The 19,867-nt window shown below is 30.2% G+C and overlaps 1 protein-coding gene across 1 annotated transcript; it reads right to left on the bottom strand.

Moving 5' to 3' along the window:
- Positions 1-859: 859 nt before the first annotated feature.
- Positions 860-17,816, bottom strand: LOC132940104 (uncharacterized). Its single transcript, XM_061007524.1, has 5 exons — positions 17,008-17,816; positions 9,434-9,631; positions 3,790-4,067; positions 2,469-2,688; positions 860-1,569 (listed from the first exon to the last, which is right to left on the bottom strand). The coding sequence occupies exons 1-5, from the start codon at positions 17,306-17,308 to the stop codon at positions 1,307-1,309; spliced, it is 1,260 nt and encodes a 419-aa protein (XP_060863507.1). The 5' UTR covers positions 17,309-17,816; the 3' UTR covers positions 860-1,306.
- Between the last annotated feature and the right edge of the window lie 2,051 nt (positions 17,817-19,867).

Raw genomic sequence — 19,867 nt, 5'->3', positions numbered from 1 at the left:
CAAATGTTGATTATATACTATATAGGTACAATAATTCATATTTTAAACAATCGGTTCGAATAATAATATTGAAAAATATAATTATTGAATTTCCAAGATATTATTACCAGTAAACCACTTTTAGATTCTGAGCAGAGCGATGAATGTATTAATTTTACAATGATGTATGTTTTTTTTTTAATTTTTTTTTTTTGTGTCTGTTGCCACCTTTTAGGACAGTAAAAATGCTTGGATTTTCTTTAACAGTATCTTTTCTAGTGAATCTATTTGGTACTTTTTTTTTTTTTTGGGGGGGGGGGGGGTCAAAAGTAAAAAGAAAAATTAAAGAAAAGCAGGAATTTTTATGCAAAATTAGAATTTTCTATACACCATAACATTTTAAAAATACTTTGACTTATTTTAAACTGTTTACGGACATTTTCAGTTTCCAATTTTTAAATTTTTTTTCTATAAATATCAATATTTTTGAATAATTATAAGTAGGTCTATAAAATATATGAATTGGCAATCTGATTTGATTTACCTAACTGTTATTATTGTATTCAGAAATGTTTGACATTAATTTTTTTCACATTACATAATAATAATATGTATTAAAAGGAAAAAAGTAATTAAAGAATCTATTGTGATCTGTGACCAGTTTGATTCAATCATTCTTTGAACCATTTATGTCACCCATAGTATTTGAATTAAAATTTAATCAATGCATGAATGACGTATGATATAGAACTAGGAAGTACCTTTATAAATGTGGCTATTATATTATACTTATAACAAACAATTTTCCATAGAGAGGAAATCGCTGTACGTTTGCACTCTGCTTATTAACAGGAACAGTAAATAACAATACAAAACCAGATAGTCATAAATGTTCATTATTTTTATTTACATAACACAGACATCGATCATTCACACGCCATAAAATAATACACAAATAGTTAATTTATGTGTAAAAAGAAATCAAATTGTCTTAGGAAATCCGAGAATCAGGCAGTCCTACTTTCACTCAATATACCTATACGTTAAATGCATAATACATTAATACGCAACACTGCAATATCGATTTTTTTTTTTTAGGTTCTTATAACTACTGAGACCCATCACGTTTATAGTGTAGTTAAATAATAGTAATAATAATAATGGAAAAAAAAAAAACAATAACAATAGGTACAATGCGGCGGTGATACACATTGACCTAAAACACGTTCTGTCGCTCGAAAGTCGTCTAGGTCATGGTTGATATTCATCGCAGCCGACCGGCGATTTCCTCTTCCAGCCCGCAGTAGGATACCAACATAAACCATGGTTAGTTGGTCGCGTTTTGACAGCGGAAATCATGCTGCTTCATTGGTATACCCGTCGGGCCGTCGGTAAACTGACAGATCTGCAAGCCCATTTTGGAGAGTGGATGACATTTACTGCGCTGATTTCCCCATTTGCCGTAATACTGCATCCAAATGGGAAGTTTTTTCGACGAGTTCAACACGTCAACTTTTAGCCAAGTTTTCCACGGGAATCCGTAGCCACTGTCGTCGTACAATCGCGGTATACGCACGTATTTGTGTTTTCCTGTAAAACGAATCGATATAGAATATAGTTTTAGTAACGCATATAGTTGTAACCTGTTGTGTTGCGACATATCTAGATGAACATTTCGTTATCTATTACCTTATCTATGGATAAAAATCTACCGATCGTCTTTTTTGTTTTATTTTACTAAGAAGTATCATCTAAGTACATACCTAAGTATATTTATTACATTTGATTAAAATCATTAGTTTAAAAACATAATAAAATTAATGATGCAAGTATTGTGTACAACGAAGATAACAGTTTTTGATTTTTTAAAGGAGAAGAAAAAAACATGAAAGAAATGGTTACTAAGGGAATGTTATTAATTTTATTATCTATGGTTGGATTAGGAATCGTTTATGTTAATACCTACCTACAATAATAATTATTATACTATAATTTATTTCAATTATTTTATTTTAAAAAAACTTCTTTAATAAAAAAATCTAATCTGCACTTATTTTTAGAAGCAAAATTATTTATAATGATTTAATTTTTATCATACATACATATCATACATTTAAATCTCTATATGTACTGTCCTCTATGAGGAGACTGTTGAAGAGGTCTGGTGGGCGGGCCCCTAGGCCCCCCTGGAGCCGACACTGATTCAGTGGCGTGCCCAGGAATTTTCAATGGGGTAGGGGTAGCTATAACTAATATTAAACTTAAATGAATTGTGGTGGTAATAGTGTGTATTACACAAATGATAGGGGATTTATTGGACAATAAGGACTATAATATAACCTAACCCCTAATCTCCATCCACTATGGTCATATTATTATTATGTTTGTCTGATGAGAGAATTTATTCGAACGCAGACCCCGTGATGATTTATAATACACGAATATTGTTGTTAAATCTAATATTGAGTTATATTATAATATTATCGCACCTGGAGCGGTCCATAGGCCGTGAGATCCCTTAGCCGCGAACAGCACCGGATGATTTCCCTCGTCTGTCAGGTGCACCACTTCGGGAAACTTAGGTTTTTGCAAAAAACCTTTACGCACCTCTTGTCGGTTGAAAACGAACTTCCGCCGATTTCGATCGAACCGGTAAAACGCGCCAGCATCGTGCACGGACACATACATTTCTTCCGGTTCGTCGTAGCCCTGCGGAAAAAGCAAACGGACATAATTAAACATTTAAACCTTTGTCACCTATTCATGCAATGGTGTGTACAGGACATGCAACAATGCAGAATTTTTTCTTCTATAAAATAATAATTTTGTACATTATTTTGGTTATACCTATTATATATTTTGTCTACACTAAACAAAGTTCTATTTTGAAATGAATATTGAATTTACATTATTAATAATATATTTAAGCTACAGCAGGGCCGGAGTTAGGGAGGGGGCCCACGGGGCCCACAGATTTATTTTAACATCGAAATAATTCCATTTTCTATTTTCGAAACGATTTTTGCGCTGTTTTTTTTTTAAATAGAATTTTCAGTATTAAGACTCGACAAATTAAATATTCAATAAAAAATAATTGTACAGATCGAATTTATTATAAACGTTCGTAAGTAATATTAATAAATATTACCTACAAAATGTGAAATTTGTATGACTCCCTTCGATTAAAAAAACCATCCGAAAACACAATTGTAAACCAAACGCGTCTACGGCCTAACTATAATACCTAAGTATATGATTTAAAATAATAACATCTATGGATGCTTTGGATATATATATATATATGTAACAATAAAAATAAATGTAATATTTAATATAGTTATTATTATTATACTTAATATGGATGAGTCGTTCATTACTATTTTAAAATCATCACGTATATTTTATAAACTAATTGTTATGGATATATTATTAGTAAATACATAAAGTGTAATAACTATATCTCATTAAAATTATGGTTAAGACAGTAATATATATACCGACATTTTCAGAAAAAAATTATATGCTTAACAAATTATATAACGAAAAGGGTAGCTTACATTTGAAAAAAATAAGTACGTATGTATATTATATCGCCACAGATCGATCCATTAATTGTAACTATATTTTTGAAAATATAGTCTCTCAATTCCACAAGATTTCCGAAAATCGGAATTTTAATATACACATCATACACAATGTGGGTTATGAGCACGTCTGTTAAGTCGCCCTGTATTATATTATAATAGGTAATGGGTATACTTTTAACGTTATGTCCTGTTATAATAATATTATGTATAGTATCATACGTACATTAAACATGAGACTCATGTGTTCCCAGTCTCCGACATGGCTGCCGAACTCTTTGAGGGTGCCGAAACACCTGTTGTTGAAGACTGGCAACGGGAGCGGGCCGAGCAAGCCCATGTCCAGTGTGCATATCGGCTTGCCCTGGCTGAACGGGAAAAACAGCCAATACGACACGTGGAAATGTTTATGACCGCATTGCGTGACGTGAGCGTAGACGGGCACGGTGGTCGTGTTCGGGTTCTGCCCGTATAGTACGGAAGTAGTGTTTTCCAGCAGTTGTTCTGTTGTAAACGAAAAGAAAAACTATTGCTGTGACAAATATACCATTGAACATGATTCGTACAATACAACATTATTGTCATCAAGATTCAAGGCTCGTGGTTTATGGTATTTAAATGTTGCTATTTCGATTTGAGAGTTTGTAGTCTTAGACTACCTATCGCAAGTGGGCAATAATAATTTCTTGTTTCGCATAGGCAACTAATAATATGAATATTTTTAAAAGCATATGTACCATTGTGCTCACGGTAAATATCATTTTTTAGTGCCACGACTATAAAGAGATACTAGAAAATTATTATCATAATATGTTTAATTAATGATTTTAACAACTGAGTTAACACTCGCATACAATAATAATAATATACTAATTACTGTCTATGTCAAAAGTGCAAAATACGTATTTAAACGTTTCAATCATGTTAAAATGCAGGTATACCTTGACCGATGAGTAGAATTTGCGTTTGTTGTACCTACGACCTACCTACTTGGGGTTTGGCACATAATTATAATATGAAAGGCTATAATATTTCTTGGCTCCAAAAAACTGGTTTAATAATAATATTATTATACAATATACCTAACTGATTAGTGATTCGTAATATATAAATTTATATATAAATTTAGAATATGTATTTGATGGTGAAACAGAGACATAAAACGCGCTGATATCCTCTTAAACATATTCCATACAATTCAAGTATTGATAACGCGTACCCCATCTTTAATTTCAATCGATATTGTATATGTAAATTTGACAAGTTAATAGGTTAATATGTACAGGACACAGGTACAAGGTATATTAATATTATAATAATGTATTGTTCTCGTAGGCTTGGAATTTAAACATTAAAAAGATATCTATCTGAAATAAAACTATGATTGATAGTGCTGAAAAATTCAAAATGTAATTCATTTATAATTGATGCACGAGAAGATATATCTAACGGAACACTCGTGACTCGTCCATAGTAGTAAGTTCAATATTATAATGTTGTTAATTATAGACTAATTAGTCTGCAGTAATCTTGAACAATCTCTTCAATTGTGAATGGAACTTAATATTGGAATCGTGATTTAACTCATCGGGATCGGGTGTTTGAGACTTCTAATAAATAGGTACATAAAATATTAAAATGTCAGCCATTTTTGTTAATGATGTTTAGTAGATACATGCCAGTGGCGTAACTAGGTGGGGGAGAGTGATATGAGTGATATATCACCCCACTCAAAACCTTTTTTTTTCAACGTTAAATATTCTTAGAACAATATACAACATACATAACACAATTTTTTTTTAATTTTAAATAAAATCACCCCCCCCCCCCCAAAAAAAAAAAAAAAATAAATAAATAAAATAACGTTCTAGTTACGCCACTAAGTTAAGTAAAATGCAATAGAAACATCGAAAACTCTAAATTATAACTAATTGAGTAAATCGATCATAGGTACTAAAACTTAAGCTATAACAATTATTATACCTAACATATCATTGGTGTAGTATAGTACTTATTAGACATTTTAACATAGTATTAGTTCAATACTAAAATACTTATGTAAAATATTTTAAGTGTAAGTATTATATAAGATTTGTTTATTTTTGATAATTTTTACAGAATATAGGTACTAAGTACTTTAGTACTTATAACGATAATAATTTGAAAATTTAAAACCGCATGACTGAAACGAACGAGCTATAATGAATCTGACACATTTTAGAAAGTTTATGTACGTTTTTCACAATATAAAAACATTAAACATTATAACTGCAGACTAATGTAAGCTGCAGAGTAATTATATACATAGTATTTATAATTATCAAAAAAGCTAATTAACAACAAAATAAAGCGACACATATATACAAATACAATTTAAGATACATCCATGGATTACAAATTTATAAACAGTCAGTACCTATGTATCTAATCATATTATTTATAATCTGCAGAATTCAGACTTAATAGCACATTTAAAGGATAATATGCCTTAAAAATATAGAAAATAGCCACAAAAAAAGTTTTTATTTATTATAGTTATTACTCAATCAGTATATCTATTTCCTACATTTAAGATTTAAATTGTTAGGAAAAATGAATTAATTATTTAACGATCTTGAATCAGTATCATCTATGTATATTATATGTAATATGTATGAAAGTAGTAAGTAGGTACTTGAAAAAGTTTGTGAATTTAAATTATTTAAAAAATATTTGGATGTTTTTTGATAGTGTATAGTTTTTGATTGGTGTACTAATAGGAAAAAAACATACTTAAGTAATATTTATTTCCTTATAGGAACTTACACACCTAATTTTTATATACGTATATAAACTTACACATATATAAAATTTGTAGGAGTTAACATTATTTACCTACTTTACCTGCTATACTCAGGTATAGGAACTTACTATTACCTACCCAATTATTATGCACTTTCAAGGTACGTTACGTATATATTTCCATTAACAATTTATGTAAATACTCTAAACATTCATCCAAATTACAAGGAAACTATCAATACCAGTAATTAGGTACTAATTAGTAATTAGTAGGTATTAGCCAATATAGTCAAAACGTTAAAAACTGTTTTTTTTAGAAGTAATACACAATTAAAATAATCATACTTGTAGAATACAACGCAAATAGAATAACGTGTCTGAAGTACAATATTAAATTGAAAAGATTTAATTTTGTACCTATATATTATTATTATATTTTTACATTTTTAAATAATATTTTTATACCTATATGATGATTTAATAGCCGAGCAAGCTGAGGCGTGTCATCGAAATTATCAAAACAAATACCTACTGATTGGATTAGATATAGGTACATCATTTTAATAACTGAGTAAAGTTTTAAGTGCCGTATCCTGTATGATAATTAAAATTAAAACGCCTTCGACAAAATAAGTTATAATTGCTTTAAAGTTATGTAACACATCAACATAAGCCATAACATGTATGTAGCCATGTAGGTATACGTACAATGATGTTATCATATAGCGTCTTACATGTTTAGGCTTGCAAACATTGTACTTGAAATTATACACTTATTAGTTATTTTTTACCAACGCATACCTATTGGTACGTAATGTCAAAAATATTGTTTATCGTTGTTATTTCGCCTACACGTCTAATTTTACGTTTAAGTTACAAAAAGTGAACAATGTTTTGGGATACAAAGAATACAATACATTTTTAAATTAATGATAAACATATTACGTATATTATAATAGTTATATAAATTATATTTTATTTTAATACATGGACAAAAAAAATTATTTATAATAGAATCGTGTTTTTTTTTGTCTGTCATCACTCATCACCTTTTAGTGCACTATAAAACTGTTTCAATTTTCTACTTCGAGAGTAATGTCTGGTAGTAAATTGGATCGAGTTGGTACTTTGCAGGATAAAAAATAAAAAATTCCCATTACTTTTAAAAATAAAACAAAATGGGAAATTTTACGTAAAACTAGTATTCAATTTTCGACAGTTTATTTTATTTTATTTTTTTTGTACAATTAAAAAATGAATAGCTATAGGTACAGCAGAATTGAATTCCTCACCAAATATTTATATACATCATTTTTTATACATAATATATCATTTTCAAATGTTGTTTATGTTTTTGTTTTATTTATAAATATTTGAAATTGTCTACCTTTTTCGAGTATATGACTCAATAGGTAAATATTTTAATTGTATACGCTTATAAATTTCGATAAAAAATGTTTATTTAATAAAACAGTTGGAAAATTCAACACAAAAGTTCTTCGTACATTTTTCTTATGGCAATTAAAAAATATCAAAAATATAGTTGCTTAAAAGTTTTATACAAGGTTTCTAATAAACATGTTTAACTGGAATTTAAAAAAAAAGTTTGTGTGAAGGCTGAAGGTGCATATTATTATGAGTTATTTAATTAAAAATGTTGAAGAAATATTTTGACATTCACTCGTAAAACTAAAACAACAATTTCCCCTCAAACAGTCAAACGGTGTTGATATATTTGTATTTGTGTTTTAATATTAATTTTCAAAACTTAAATCATGCCACTACTTATATTACTTAAATTATCATTTACCGTACACAATAAAACCCTAAAAATATTTAGACTTATTTTTAAGCTATACCTAGGAATTTGAAATATTCGATTTTTTTTTTTTTGATTTTTACCGGGCACGTATCTATACCGCATTCGTATATTAAAATTGATCGTTGGCATTTTATAACCACATTACCTCGACAGTATGCCATACCACACAGTTATCTAAATACGGACGTATACACAACAATATATTATAATAATGTAACGTGTTACATATCTACGGCTATGAGGAAATTCTGTTTGTTCACGTGTATAATATGTATATATAATATTATTATGTCGTGTAAAAGACCGTAAAGGGTTAATAATAATAATACAATTGTCCATCCAATCGAAAGTGTTTACGCAATTTATTGACTAAATCGTTGAATCGTATACTAGCGTATTATGTAAATGATATAAATTTATTGGTAGTGATTTAGAACGTTGGTACCCGCCACATACTATTATATTATATTATTATTATTGTGATAATGTGTGTTCCGGTCACCCGACATGGTCCGTGTAAACCAACAATTAAAATAATAAAATATTATCTAGGACAGATGACAATATATCTATATATGACCAGAAGGTTATAGGCCCAATCAACGGAGAAAAAATACAGTAATGTTCATATATTAAATCTCATTAAATTTAATGTATAATAGTAAACACAAAAAATATTTTTAACATATTGTCATTACTCCAATAGCCACAACCACGTTTCAGACATTACATATAGGTATAAATGTTGACATGTGGTTTACTGGATATCCATGTATACACAGTGATCCTGTTTAAAAGCTATAAACCCAATCATTATTTCGATTTTTTTAAAAAAATTAGATGACCCTTATTTTGTTTCACCGTCATCTGAGTGAAACAGTAGTCACTATAGGTAATATTTATCGACGATAAATTATTGATGTATTGCTTATAAAACGATTACCCGTAACATATTATTTTAATTTTAAGTAGTCTGAAGTGGAATACTTTAGTAAAAAATAAAGTTAATGTTCTATTAAGTAAGTTGATGGCACTGCAAGTCTCGCAGTTATATAAAATATACAAAATATAATGAGTTCTCCACCGTTAAAAGAATCGTTCTGTATACAAAATATATGTAATGTATGGTATCATATTATTATATAAATATAATATGTTATGTTATATGCACGACATTAGCACTATAGTCGCTTACATATATATATATACCTACACATATATATATATATATGTGTGTATTACATCTATGGTATTACTCAGTACTCACCGACTTCGGACTTGGTGACTAAAAACCACGACTGTGAATCCGGGCCCATTGGCACTTTAGAGTGTTGCTGCACGTCGCTGGACAGGCTACGTGGCTTAGGCGTCACGTGATTCAAGAAATCGGTCACGGAACCCGGCAGGAATTGTTCGTCCGGTGCCAACCATATTAGAGGTGCCCAGCGGCGGACCATCTTCTCCACTAAAACACGAAAACGTGACGGTAAAGTATAAATTATTTACTACGGTAGGTAAGTAAACAAATCGGGTTCATATGGTTTTTTTCCGTATTGCGGTGGCTAAAAGTTAAGTGCAATTCAACGAATATTTTTTATGGCCGTCTGCAGGCGAGTTTATATTTTGACGAAATTACAGAATCACGCGTAACGTCATAACGATTTATCGTCATACAATTTTCATATTTTACTGTAATTCAAATAAGAATAAACGCGGGAACTCGATTATATATTAGCATTTCTTATAAACGGTAAAATTTTCAAATTATTTTTTTACTCTTTTTGTGCTATTTATATACATTTTAGATTTTTTTTTATAAATACATATCGATAAAAAAATTTGTCTTTGTCAAAAAAATGTTATAGGTACAATAGGTACTTCATAAGTTATTATTATAGATTTTTAAAAATTCAAAAACGTGATGCACAATTATTTTTAATAAGCATTTTAAGTACAAATTTAATACAATTTGTCGAAATGTCGAAAATGTGCAAATTATTTTGTAGTCGAAAATTTATAAAATATTTGATATTCATAGATGAAACTTGAAAATGTAATACAAAGTTCCTTATATAGTTATAAGTTATTCATGTTGAAACCAAAAAAACTAAACAAATAAATAATCACAATTTTATTTTATACACATTTAATACAAATTATAAGGTTAGGAAAAGTTTGAACAAAGTAATAATAGTATAACGTCAAATATTTAATTTTTTCTTCAAGTAAGCAAGTAAAACACTTAAAGCTTTAAATTATATAATAGTATATATGCATATATATGCATTAACAACTAAAATGTGTAAAATAAAATTTTTTTCTTAGCATTTGAAGTTGAAATATTGACAAAAATTGTCAAGATGACGAACATTTAAAATTTTTTTAAATTAAAAATTATAAAATATGAAACTTTTATAGCTAAGGTTTTTTCATAGACATTTTAAGTTCAAAAAGTTCAGTGTTGGATATTAACCGAATAATAACAATATTTTAGTTATTTTGTTGTAATAAAAAAATATTTTTCGTGGGGATTTTAAACTTTTAAGTACCTACCTATATTATTACATCTGAGCGATGGTAAAATGCGCTGGCCAAGTTCCAGCAAATATGTCAGTGTATCTTTATACTCGAGTGGCTTCAGCCGGGTTTTTTAACTCTCATATCTCTGCTTCCTCTTAAGACGGACTAATACAATTTGAAACATGGATTAAGCTTCAGTAGCTTAGAAAATTGTAAAAAATCGAGCCCTTAATATTAAGCCTTTTCAAATGTGTAGAACTTCAAAGTTTGAATTTTTGTTACTGTCTGTCCGATCATGAAAATTGTGGCGCTTCCCGTATAGGTATAACAAACGGTAAATTTGGTATAAAGGTAAGTCTTTAGTGAAAATAAAGGCAAAAATATAAAATAATTGAAATTAAAATATATAATATTTTCTTAGTGTATGCAATATCATTGATTATAAATACTATTAGTACTAGTATTATAATTAATGGTAATATATTGTATTGCCAATTGCCAACTAATGATCGTTATTGAGTATATGGACGTTTATCGTTAAAACTTAGCATGAAAAATAGCATGAATATTAAACAATTAAATCATTTATGACTCGGGTTGGGACTCGGGAGTAGGTACCATTTGTGAATATATTTCAACTTTATTCTTCCAATTTAATACTCTTTAAGATCTCTCTTCACATCCCTCGATCCTGAGCTATTTCTTTCCATTCCTTCACTCCCATCCTGTTGAGGTCCTCTTCCACAGCATCTAGCCATCATTTCCTGGATGGTCCTCTAGGTCTTTTTCCCGCTGGTTTTCACTCGAACTGCTATGCTTACATCATCCTCTTTTCTTCACAACACGTGTGCCAACCACTGAAGACTTTGTCTTTTTATGAAGCTGAAGTGATAACTAATGCCATTCCCATTTTTCCCAGTAATTCTTTGTGCAATTGTTTCCTATTTACATTCCTTTTTCATTGTCATAGATTAGTCCACATATTATCCTTCATATTATTTTCAAAGAGCCTTTGTATTCTCTCGATGATACCGGTGGTAGTCCATGTCTATAGGTAAGAGTAAATCTTATTGCTACCGTATATAACATTGCTTAATGCATTACAACTTTATGGTGACACAATATGGTATACTATAACGTATTCAATTATGGACACTGATGTTACTGTTCTATTTGGAACTAAAAAAAGAACTCGTTCATTTTCTAAATAAATGACAAATAAACGAATTTTTTTTTAAGGAAAAAAGATAAGAATGAATTCCTTATTTTAATAAGAATTCTTAACGAATTCTATAATACTGCTTTAATAACACATCAATTCTATAATATGTTAATTGTTATTAATGTTTTTTCATGGTATGAAAATAACATTTTCTTTTAGTTAAATATATTGTGTTTTGTGTATTAATATATTATAATAATAAGTTATACCTAATTTGTCGATCGTCATTCGTCATACACGTACAAAAAAGCTGGTCATTCCATTTAAATATAACAAAACTTAGGTTCTAATTTTAGGAAGACGTTTCAACGTTTTAATTTTTTTTTTTATTAGTTATCTACTTATTGTATTATATATTTGGATGACGTTAACTTTCCCTGGACTACAATGGATATAAGACAATTTCTCTATTTATTTTTATTTTTATCATTATATTAATTTTTTATTAGTTTGGTGGAAATTAGTTTATTGGGTCAAATGCACCCATCAACATTATATATTTATATATCTATAATTAATACTATATTATATTGTTATTCTCGACGATCGCCATCGTGATCATCACTCATCATAATTCATGTCACTCTTTTCGATCATATAGTGTGATTATATCAACATATAGACAATATTAATAACTGTATTATATATTTATACACTTTATTTTAAGTAGGTTATATACTTGTAAACGTGTTCATAATAAAATATATAAATAAATTCTAAACATCACATAAATTCTAATTGAATTATAGTTTTTATTACATTTTTACAATGGTCCACATTTGTAAATTAAACTAATTATATTATTTTTTATTTTTTATAGATTCTATTTTATGCTAGTTTATTCTGAATAATTTAAATTTAATCTAACTACATGTATGTAACTGCAGTTCCAGTTTCAAAGAGGGTGTAGTAGGCCAATGGTCTATCGTACCGGGGCCTAAAAGGATTTTTAAGTTGTATATGCTACTATAAAAATCAAAAGGAGATATACAATTCATAAAATATTTTAAATAAATATAATAATTATATTAGCACATATCGTATGTAACAATGCTTAATAACTTTTTTGGGTATACTGAAACTTCAAACTATGAAAGACCTTACTTATTACATTATTGAAAACCAATAATTATAAAATTATCATCATTTTTCCTTGACGTATCAAGGTAATAGAATAATAAAACGTCTCTAGATAAAAAGTCAACAGATATTTTTCAAAAAATATAATCTTTTTTGACGTGGAAGGAAATTAGTTACTTGATTGGTATACAACATTAAAAGTAAATAAAATAAATTAATACATTTTAAAAATACGTATTAATAAAGACATTTTTTTTGGTGTGTAATTTTTATTTCTATACATACAAAGGTAGTTTTAAACAACTTGAAACAATTTTTAAAAAATTAAGTTTATAAAATATGTCTAAGAAATTGTGTAAAATAAACATCAGCTCAGTAATACAATTATTGCAATATGGCATTTTCACCAACAAAAAAAGAACTTTTGTGCCTATGTATTTTTTAATATTTTTCAACTGCTATAGTAACAATATACGAAGAGCCTTGTATTAAATGTTCACTCTGTTTGACCAGACAAATAAAATTTTATCGACAATTATAGAAAAGAAATTTAAAACGTCGAAAATAAAAAATGTCCTCAAACACCTCAAAAAGAGTCAAAATGTTATGAAAATGTTATCAAGTATGGGAATTGATAAAATAAACATATGGTGTACATTTCAGGTATCTACAGTTATTCGTTTATGAATTACAACAAAATAAGAAAATTGCTGTATGAGACATCGAGTAAATATCCAATGAATTTATAAATTTCTAACTCAAAATAATTTGCGAATCACTACAGATTTTTACGTATTTTGTTAAGATTTAAAATATACATTTAAAACATTTAAATACTTATAAAAAAAAATTGTGACTGGATTTTTAATATTTATCAAATATCATTGTAATAGTAAATTAGGAGCCTTGTATTACATTTTCAAGCTTTTTACCCAACAAATAAAATTTTATTGACATTAATAGAAAAAATAACAAAACAAATTGGAAACTGAAAATGTACTCAACAAATTACATCACAAACTATTTTTGGTCGTTTTAATCTTAGGCATAATATTTTACAACTCAATTATAAAATAGTGCCAACTGCCAAGGCCAACTATTATTTATTAAATTAAATTCTATTTTGTTTTTTCCATGCATAAAACTGGTTTGTCCAATGTCACATTTCTTTTTAATTCCTGATTATTAAATACATATCGTCATTCGTCCCTCCCGCATTAACAACATAAATGAAAACTTCTTTGACAACTCGAATAGATCTAAAATAGTACTTATACTACTTGATTGATGTACGCAACCTACTTTGCTAGCAAGCTACAACTCTTTTTAAAACAATAAGCTTTTAAAAATAAATGTTTACAAGTTAAAAAATATACTTTAATTTTAAATCTAAAATATGACTGTTGACATTAAAATATATATATATTATATATTCAAAAAACTATGACTACTAATTGGAATTAGCTAATGATAGAAGCTCTCGAGAATAACACGTGTTTTATTTAATAATATCAGAAGGGGAAAATTTTACCTAGAAATAATGTACCTACCTAACATGTAATTTTCAATGAGAATATTCAATATATAAGATTTAGTCGTTTAGACATATTGTACATGTATTAGAGAGAACAACGTTACCTACCTATGTTTAATAAACATAGTATTTTAAGTAAGTATAGGTATATTAATGTTAATTATTTTTTGAAATGTAAATATTACAGACAACCAATCAATCGATCAATTTCCAATGACGATGAAATCAATAATGTAATAGTATTGTAGTAATTCTTATTAACTAGGTATTATATATTATTATTGTTTATAACATCAAATGAAAATGATGAAAAACATTGAAGTGCTCATTAATACGTTGAGCTGCTTAACAATATAAATATTTTGATTTTCGGCTTTTTATACGAATACTATTAAATTACCACTTATATATTATTATTTAGGTATTATTCTATCGTAGCTGTAAACGTCATCCAAATACAAACATTTTACGCGTGTCAGCTTAACTATAATACGAAAAATACTTATATGTTATGTTCAACATGTGTGACCTATGTTCAACAATAAGACGTATCGAAACTGAATCAACATATACCGTTAAAGTATAGCGAACCTCTAAACCATCTGTTGATTTATGACTGTACAATTGGAAATTTGATAATTTCTCAAATTACTATGTCATACACAGCTTATGCAAGGTGTCCACGCCAAAAATATCCCAAACATATTTTTTGTCCATAATGTGCGCTCTCGTTTTCTGAGAAAGTTGTCAATGTATATACCTACTCTGTTTAATATTTATACAGCGAGTTAAATTTATTATTGAAATCATAACAAAGATGGTACAGAAGACAGAACTCTGTATAGTGGATATTATACTATGTTACAATGCAATAGTTTCACCAATAAGCTTTTATATATGAATGCTCGGTAAAAATGTTGAACATATCGTATCATAAGGCCATCCCACCAAATCATAGTTCAATGATAATTGTGGTTTTTTTTTCCACAGATGATGTTTTATATATACTGACACCCAGTGATTGTTTCAACAATCATGAATCGTATATTATCTTATTGTGTACAAAGTTAGCAATTTTTATCCATCTGGGCAAACAATTTTTAGTAAAAACAAACAAGTCACTGTCCTTCATTGTTAGCAGAACGAGTTCATTACCTAATATAATGAGGTAGGTATATGGATATTACTGATATTAGAATAACTTTACCATTATATTTTCGTAACTATACTTCCAGCAAATATTGATTATGTGTATTTAGTACCTTATTAAATACATTATAATAAAATTATAGGGTCGGGTGTGGCTCGGTGGTTGGCCTCAGTCACTAAATTGTTCTGAGGTCAAGCACTGGCCGACGTCGCTAGTTCCCCGATGGGTGACCAGTGACCACTGACCACCCAGGGTCTTAGTGGCGAATCCTCGCTCCACATACACGTGTTCCTCAACCAACCGTAACCCTCCTACAAAATTCTAATGGCCATAGTTGCCGATGCTTAAGACCAATAAAAAAAAAATTAAATAATTATGATTATATACATATATAGGTATTCATAATATGAATCGTGGTCTAATGCATAGACGATGCAGAATACTGTCGAATCATATATTTTAATAACACGTTTCTTGAATACTGGTCTATGTAAACATATATATTATATTAAACTCTCGAGAACACGTTATTGAAAACGCGTGGCAAATATGACTTAAACATTACACGTGTCAACGTGTGCACTGTCGGTATATGTCTGCGTATACATATAAAGCCGCTCGCCAATGCGGAAACCCCGTTCTTTATGAACCAGACCAGAAGACGTGAAAAACGCGGAAACCGGGTTGATTGCTATTCCCCTCTGCATGCAGTCCTCACACGAGTATAATATAATGCGTATGGTACTATGTTTATATTATGAACAAGTAAAGTAACCATCGTACAACTGATCTAGCGAGATTGAACAAATTTAAGTCAACAATTAAGCCCAGTTATAAAAACTAAAATAACTTAAACAAGTGTTATAAGTTACATTTTGTTACTTTAATTTTTACTATCAAAAATGATCACATATTTTTGAAAAAAATCTATTAATTGTTATTTAATTGTAGGTGTAATAAGTAGGGTTGTTATAGGAATATATCGATTCATCAACTTGGATTAACTTTGGAGTGAGGGTTATAAGTTAATTTTTTAATAATTAAATTGTTTTTATTTTTGCACCTATTCACATATATAATTGACATGTAACTTCTGATTAATACTTCGTATGTATTTGGGTGTCAAATTTTTCAGGGAAGTCAATCCACGTTATTCATAGACGAGTAATAAATATACATCTAACTATTAAGTGAGTTAAAAGAAAAAGACGAGTAACTCGTTAGTTAAAAAGTGAAAATTAACAGCGCGGTATTAGTTCACGGTGGGTAAGCTGAATATGGGTGTGAAAAATTGTGTAGATTCGTATATAATATACAATATAATAACGACTCAACTGTACAGGGAAGCCACATAGTCGAATAAGGGTTCGACGGGTGTGAGAGGAGCTGACGGTTTCACGCGATGGTCTTCGACGATCTCGTTGTCCTGCAACCGTTCGTCGCGGTCGTCGATGACACCGCCGCCGCCAAATCTTTGCGGTCGCCAACGATCGGTCGTGCCCGACGCGGTCGCCGTCGTCGTCGTCCCAACCGACAACTGGAGCGAAGACAACTGCAGTAGCAGCAGAAACAGCAACGGGCCGCCGACACCGTCGCTGATTCGCAAAAACGCGGACGCGCACCCTGCCCGGTGCATCAAGACCGCCGCCACCACCACTGAACCAGTGGCCGACGACCAAAGTCATAGCCAGTACAGTTCACATCGGTCGCGGCGATCGCGTCGTGGGCACGATGGCAAAAATAGTATTATATTATTATGATATACCACGATTTTCACTTCGCGTTTCCGACGTCGGTGGTAAGGTCACTGTCGCGTGTATATAGATTACGCGATCTATATGACGGTTGTAATTATAATGTAATATTATGGAATATTTGGATCGCTTAGCTGTTATATTCCGGTCGGCGGTGTGACGAGCGCGCTAAAACTCAACCGGCCACGCGAACTGATTTCGGGTGCGCGTAAAATTCGTTATTAATTATTATTGTTATTCAACGATAGGCACGATATTGGCACCTTATTAACGATTTCCGTGTGATAACAATAATAATAATAATAATAATATTAATAATATTATATCGTCTGAGAGAGTATATATAGCGTGATCGGAGGTACCGGCACGACTGGGCCGCTGCTGCAGTCTTCGGCCGACGACGGTGGCATTTAAAAAACCGCTCGAGGCACTTTCACCGCGCGCGATGGATTGCGGCGGCGGCGGCGTCCGTCAGGATCGCGAGTGTGCGGTTTCTGTTTGTTGTTGTTTTTTTTTTAACTTTAGGATTTTTGGCACCAAACGACAGTGAAAGCGGAGATTGGTAGGCAATTTTTTTTTCCCCGTCGTCTTTTATCTCTTCGTAGGTCACGTATATTGGCTACTTGTTGCGTCCCCGCCCGTTTTCCATTTTTCCGGCAGACGCGACTGGGCACAAAATGTACCTATTCATTATAATGTATATGTGAGTACAACTAGGCCGTGGAAAAAAAGTAAAACTATACGATAATCGCCCGCATCGGCCGACTTTTCGGTTTCGAGATTTTCGGCGGCCTTGCGCGCAATTATTGACCCGCGAGAATATGTCGAATATAATATGCGCATGTGGTTATAACTTATAGCTATTATCTGGTAGGTAGGTAGTTATAATGTTACATAGTTGATATATGATAATTATTTACGTATTTCGAATGAGCGTGCAGCTGAGTCGCCCGGAGCACTGAGACCGAATGTTATTATATTTTTAAATATACTACAGGCCTATAATCGAGTTTTTTCGTTCCGGTATATCCGTAGTCGTACCTAGTATGGCCGTTTAATTGTTATTGATATTAAATAGATTCGACTATTCGAACATATATTTTTTATGTTTTGATGTGGTTTACGAGAACACTAATAAATAACAGACAAACGGTCATACGAACTTGTTTTTCAAAATATGCAGACCGACATTATTAGTCGATTTTCACTCTTGCAGCAAACGTTTAAAAAACTAATGAAATGAACTACATTTTTCTATTATTGTAGATTTTAATTATAATAAAATACAGGTAAATTCAAGTTTATTATAGCTTCCTAGTTTAAAAAAAAATAATTTAGTTTATATTTAATAATATCAGTCAGAATGAGAGTAGATGATATATTATTATTGTATAGGTATACAACATGTAATGTAATAATATACCTATATAACAAGTGACCGTAGTCCGTATAGTTATTACCAAGTGTTACGTAATATGAAATACTTTTTAGCTTCGAAAAGAAATGTGTTCGGTGTAAAATGAAAGTTAATATCCGGACTATCCGTAGAGAAGTGGCTGCATAAATCTGCATTCGGTTTTCAGAAGCTTTATGGTGATTGCGAAATCTATTTTAACATACCTATACTATACGGTTATAAATACTTAAAATATTACTATGTTGACCACCGCACGCCACTGACCGGGTGTATGTAACACTCTCTGGTCGTGGATATACCTATGTACCTACTTGTATTATTATTTGGTACCTGTCTTGAGTTACAATCGAATGTATGCCGTTTTTGTTGTCTTCCAAATACAGTACCTATGACTTTCGTCTCATTTAAATATATAATAATTTCGCAAGATTTTTTTTTATATTGCTATTATAGGCGCATAACAGTCCGTGATGATAATAATTTAGTCATGATCGTCATTGTCTGTAATAATAATATTGTGATAGATTTAAACGAAATCAAGACATGTTTTGTATGTAGGCGGTTAGGTTTGCGCGTACAGCTCGTGAATCGGTGGCACAACATAAAAAAAATAAATAAAACGAATAAAGATCGATTCTTACGTCATTATATTATATGTGTAGACTGTAGACGGCACCTATACATATATGCTTATTCTAAATTGCAACCCATAGGTATGTGTAATTGTTAATTCTAAGTACATACAAATTTAAACGTTGAACGTTTGAATGTGTTTTGTTGCACGCTCAGACTTGAAATATAATGAATAATGATATCATCTATAGTAGTACCTACGCGGCTATGCATTTTCTTGCGTCATAGGAATACGACAAATTTAAAGATTGTCCTTAGTTGTAAAAGAAAGAAACTTAAACGCACTATTCACCAATATTATATAAAAAAAAAAAATATTTATTACTGTAGCATAATATGAGCAGAGTATATCCATAGGTGGAGATTTGATTGAATTTTAGGTGGGAGGGAG

Source organism: Metopolophium dirhodum, chromosome 3, assembly GCF_019925205.1.
Source record: "Metopolophium dirhodum isolate CAU chromosome 3, ASM1992520v1, whole genome shotgun sequence".
In the NCBI taxonomy this organism is placed as follows: Eukaryota; Metazoa; Arthropoda; class Insecta; order Hemiptera; family Aphididae; genus Metopolophium; species Metopolophium dirhodum.
The sequence above is the reverse complement of the archived record's forward strand: the minus strand, read 5'-3'. Positions and strand labels throughout refer to the sequence as shown.

Bases quoted from the DNA above. Each gene is read 5' to 3' on its own strand.
- LOC132940104 (XM_061007524.1), bottom strand. From the start codon at position 17,308: ATGCACCGGGCAGGGTGCGCGTCCGCGTTTTTGCGAATCAGCGACGGT. The intron at 2,689-3,789 runs GTACGTATGATA...CTTTTTCCGCAG, and splicing joins ACATGAGTCTCATGTTTAAT to GGCTACGACGAACCGGAAGA. The intron at 1,570-2,468 runs GTGCGATAATAT...TTCGTTTTACAG, and splicing joins CGGCCTATGGACCGCTCCAG to GAAAACACAAATACGTGCGT.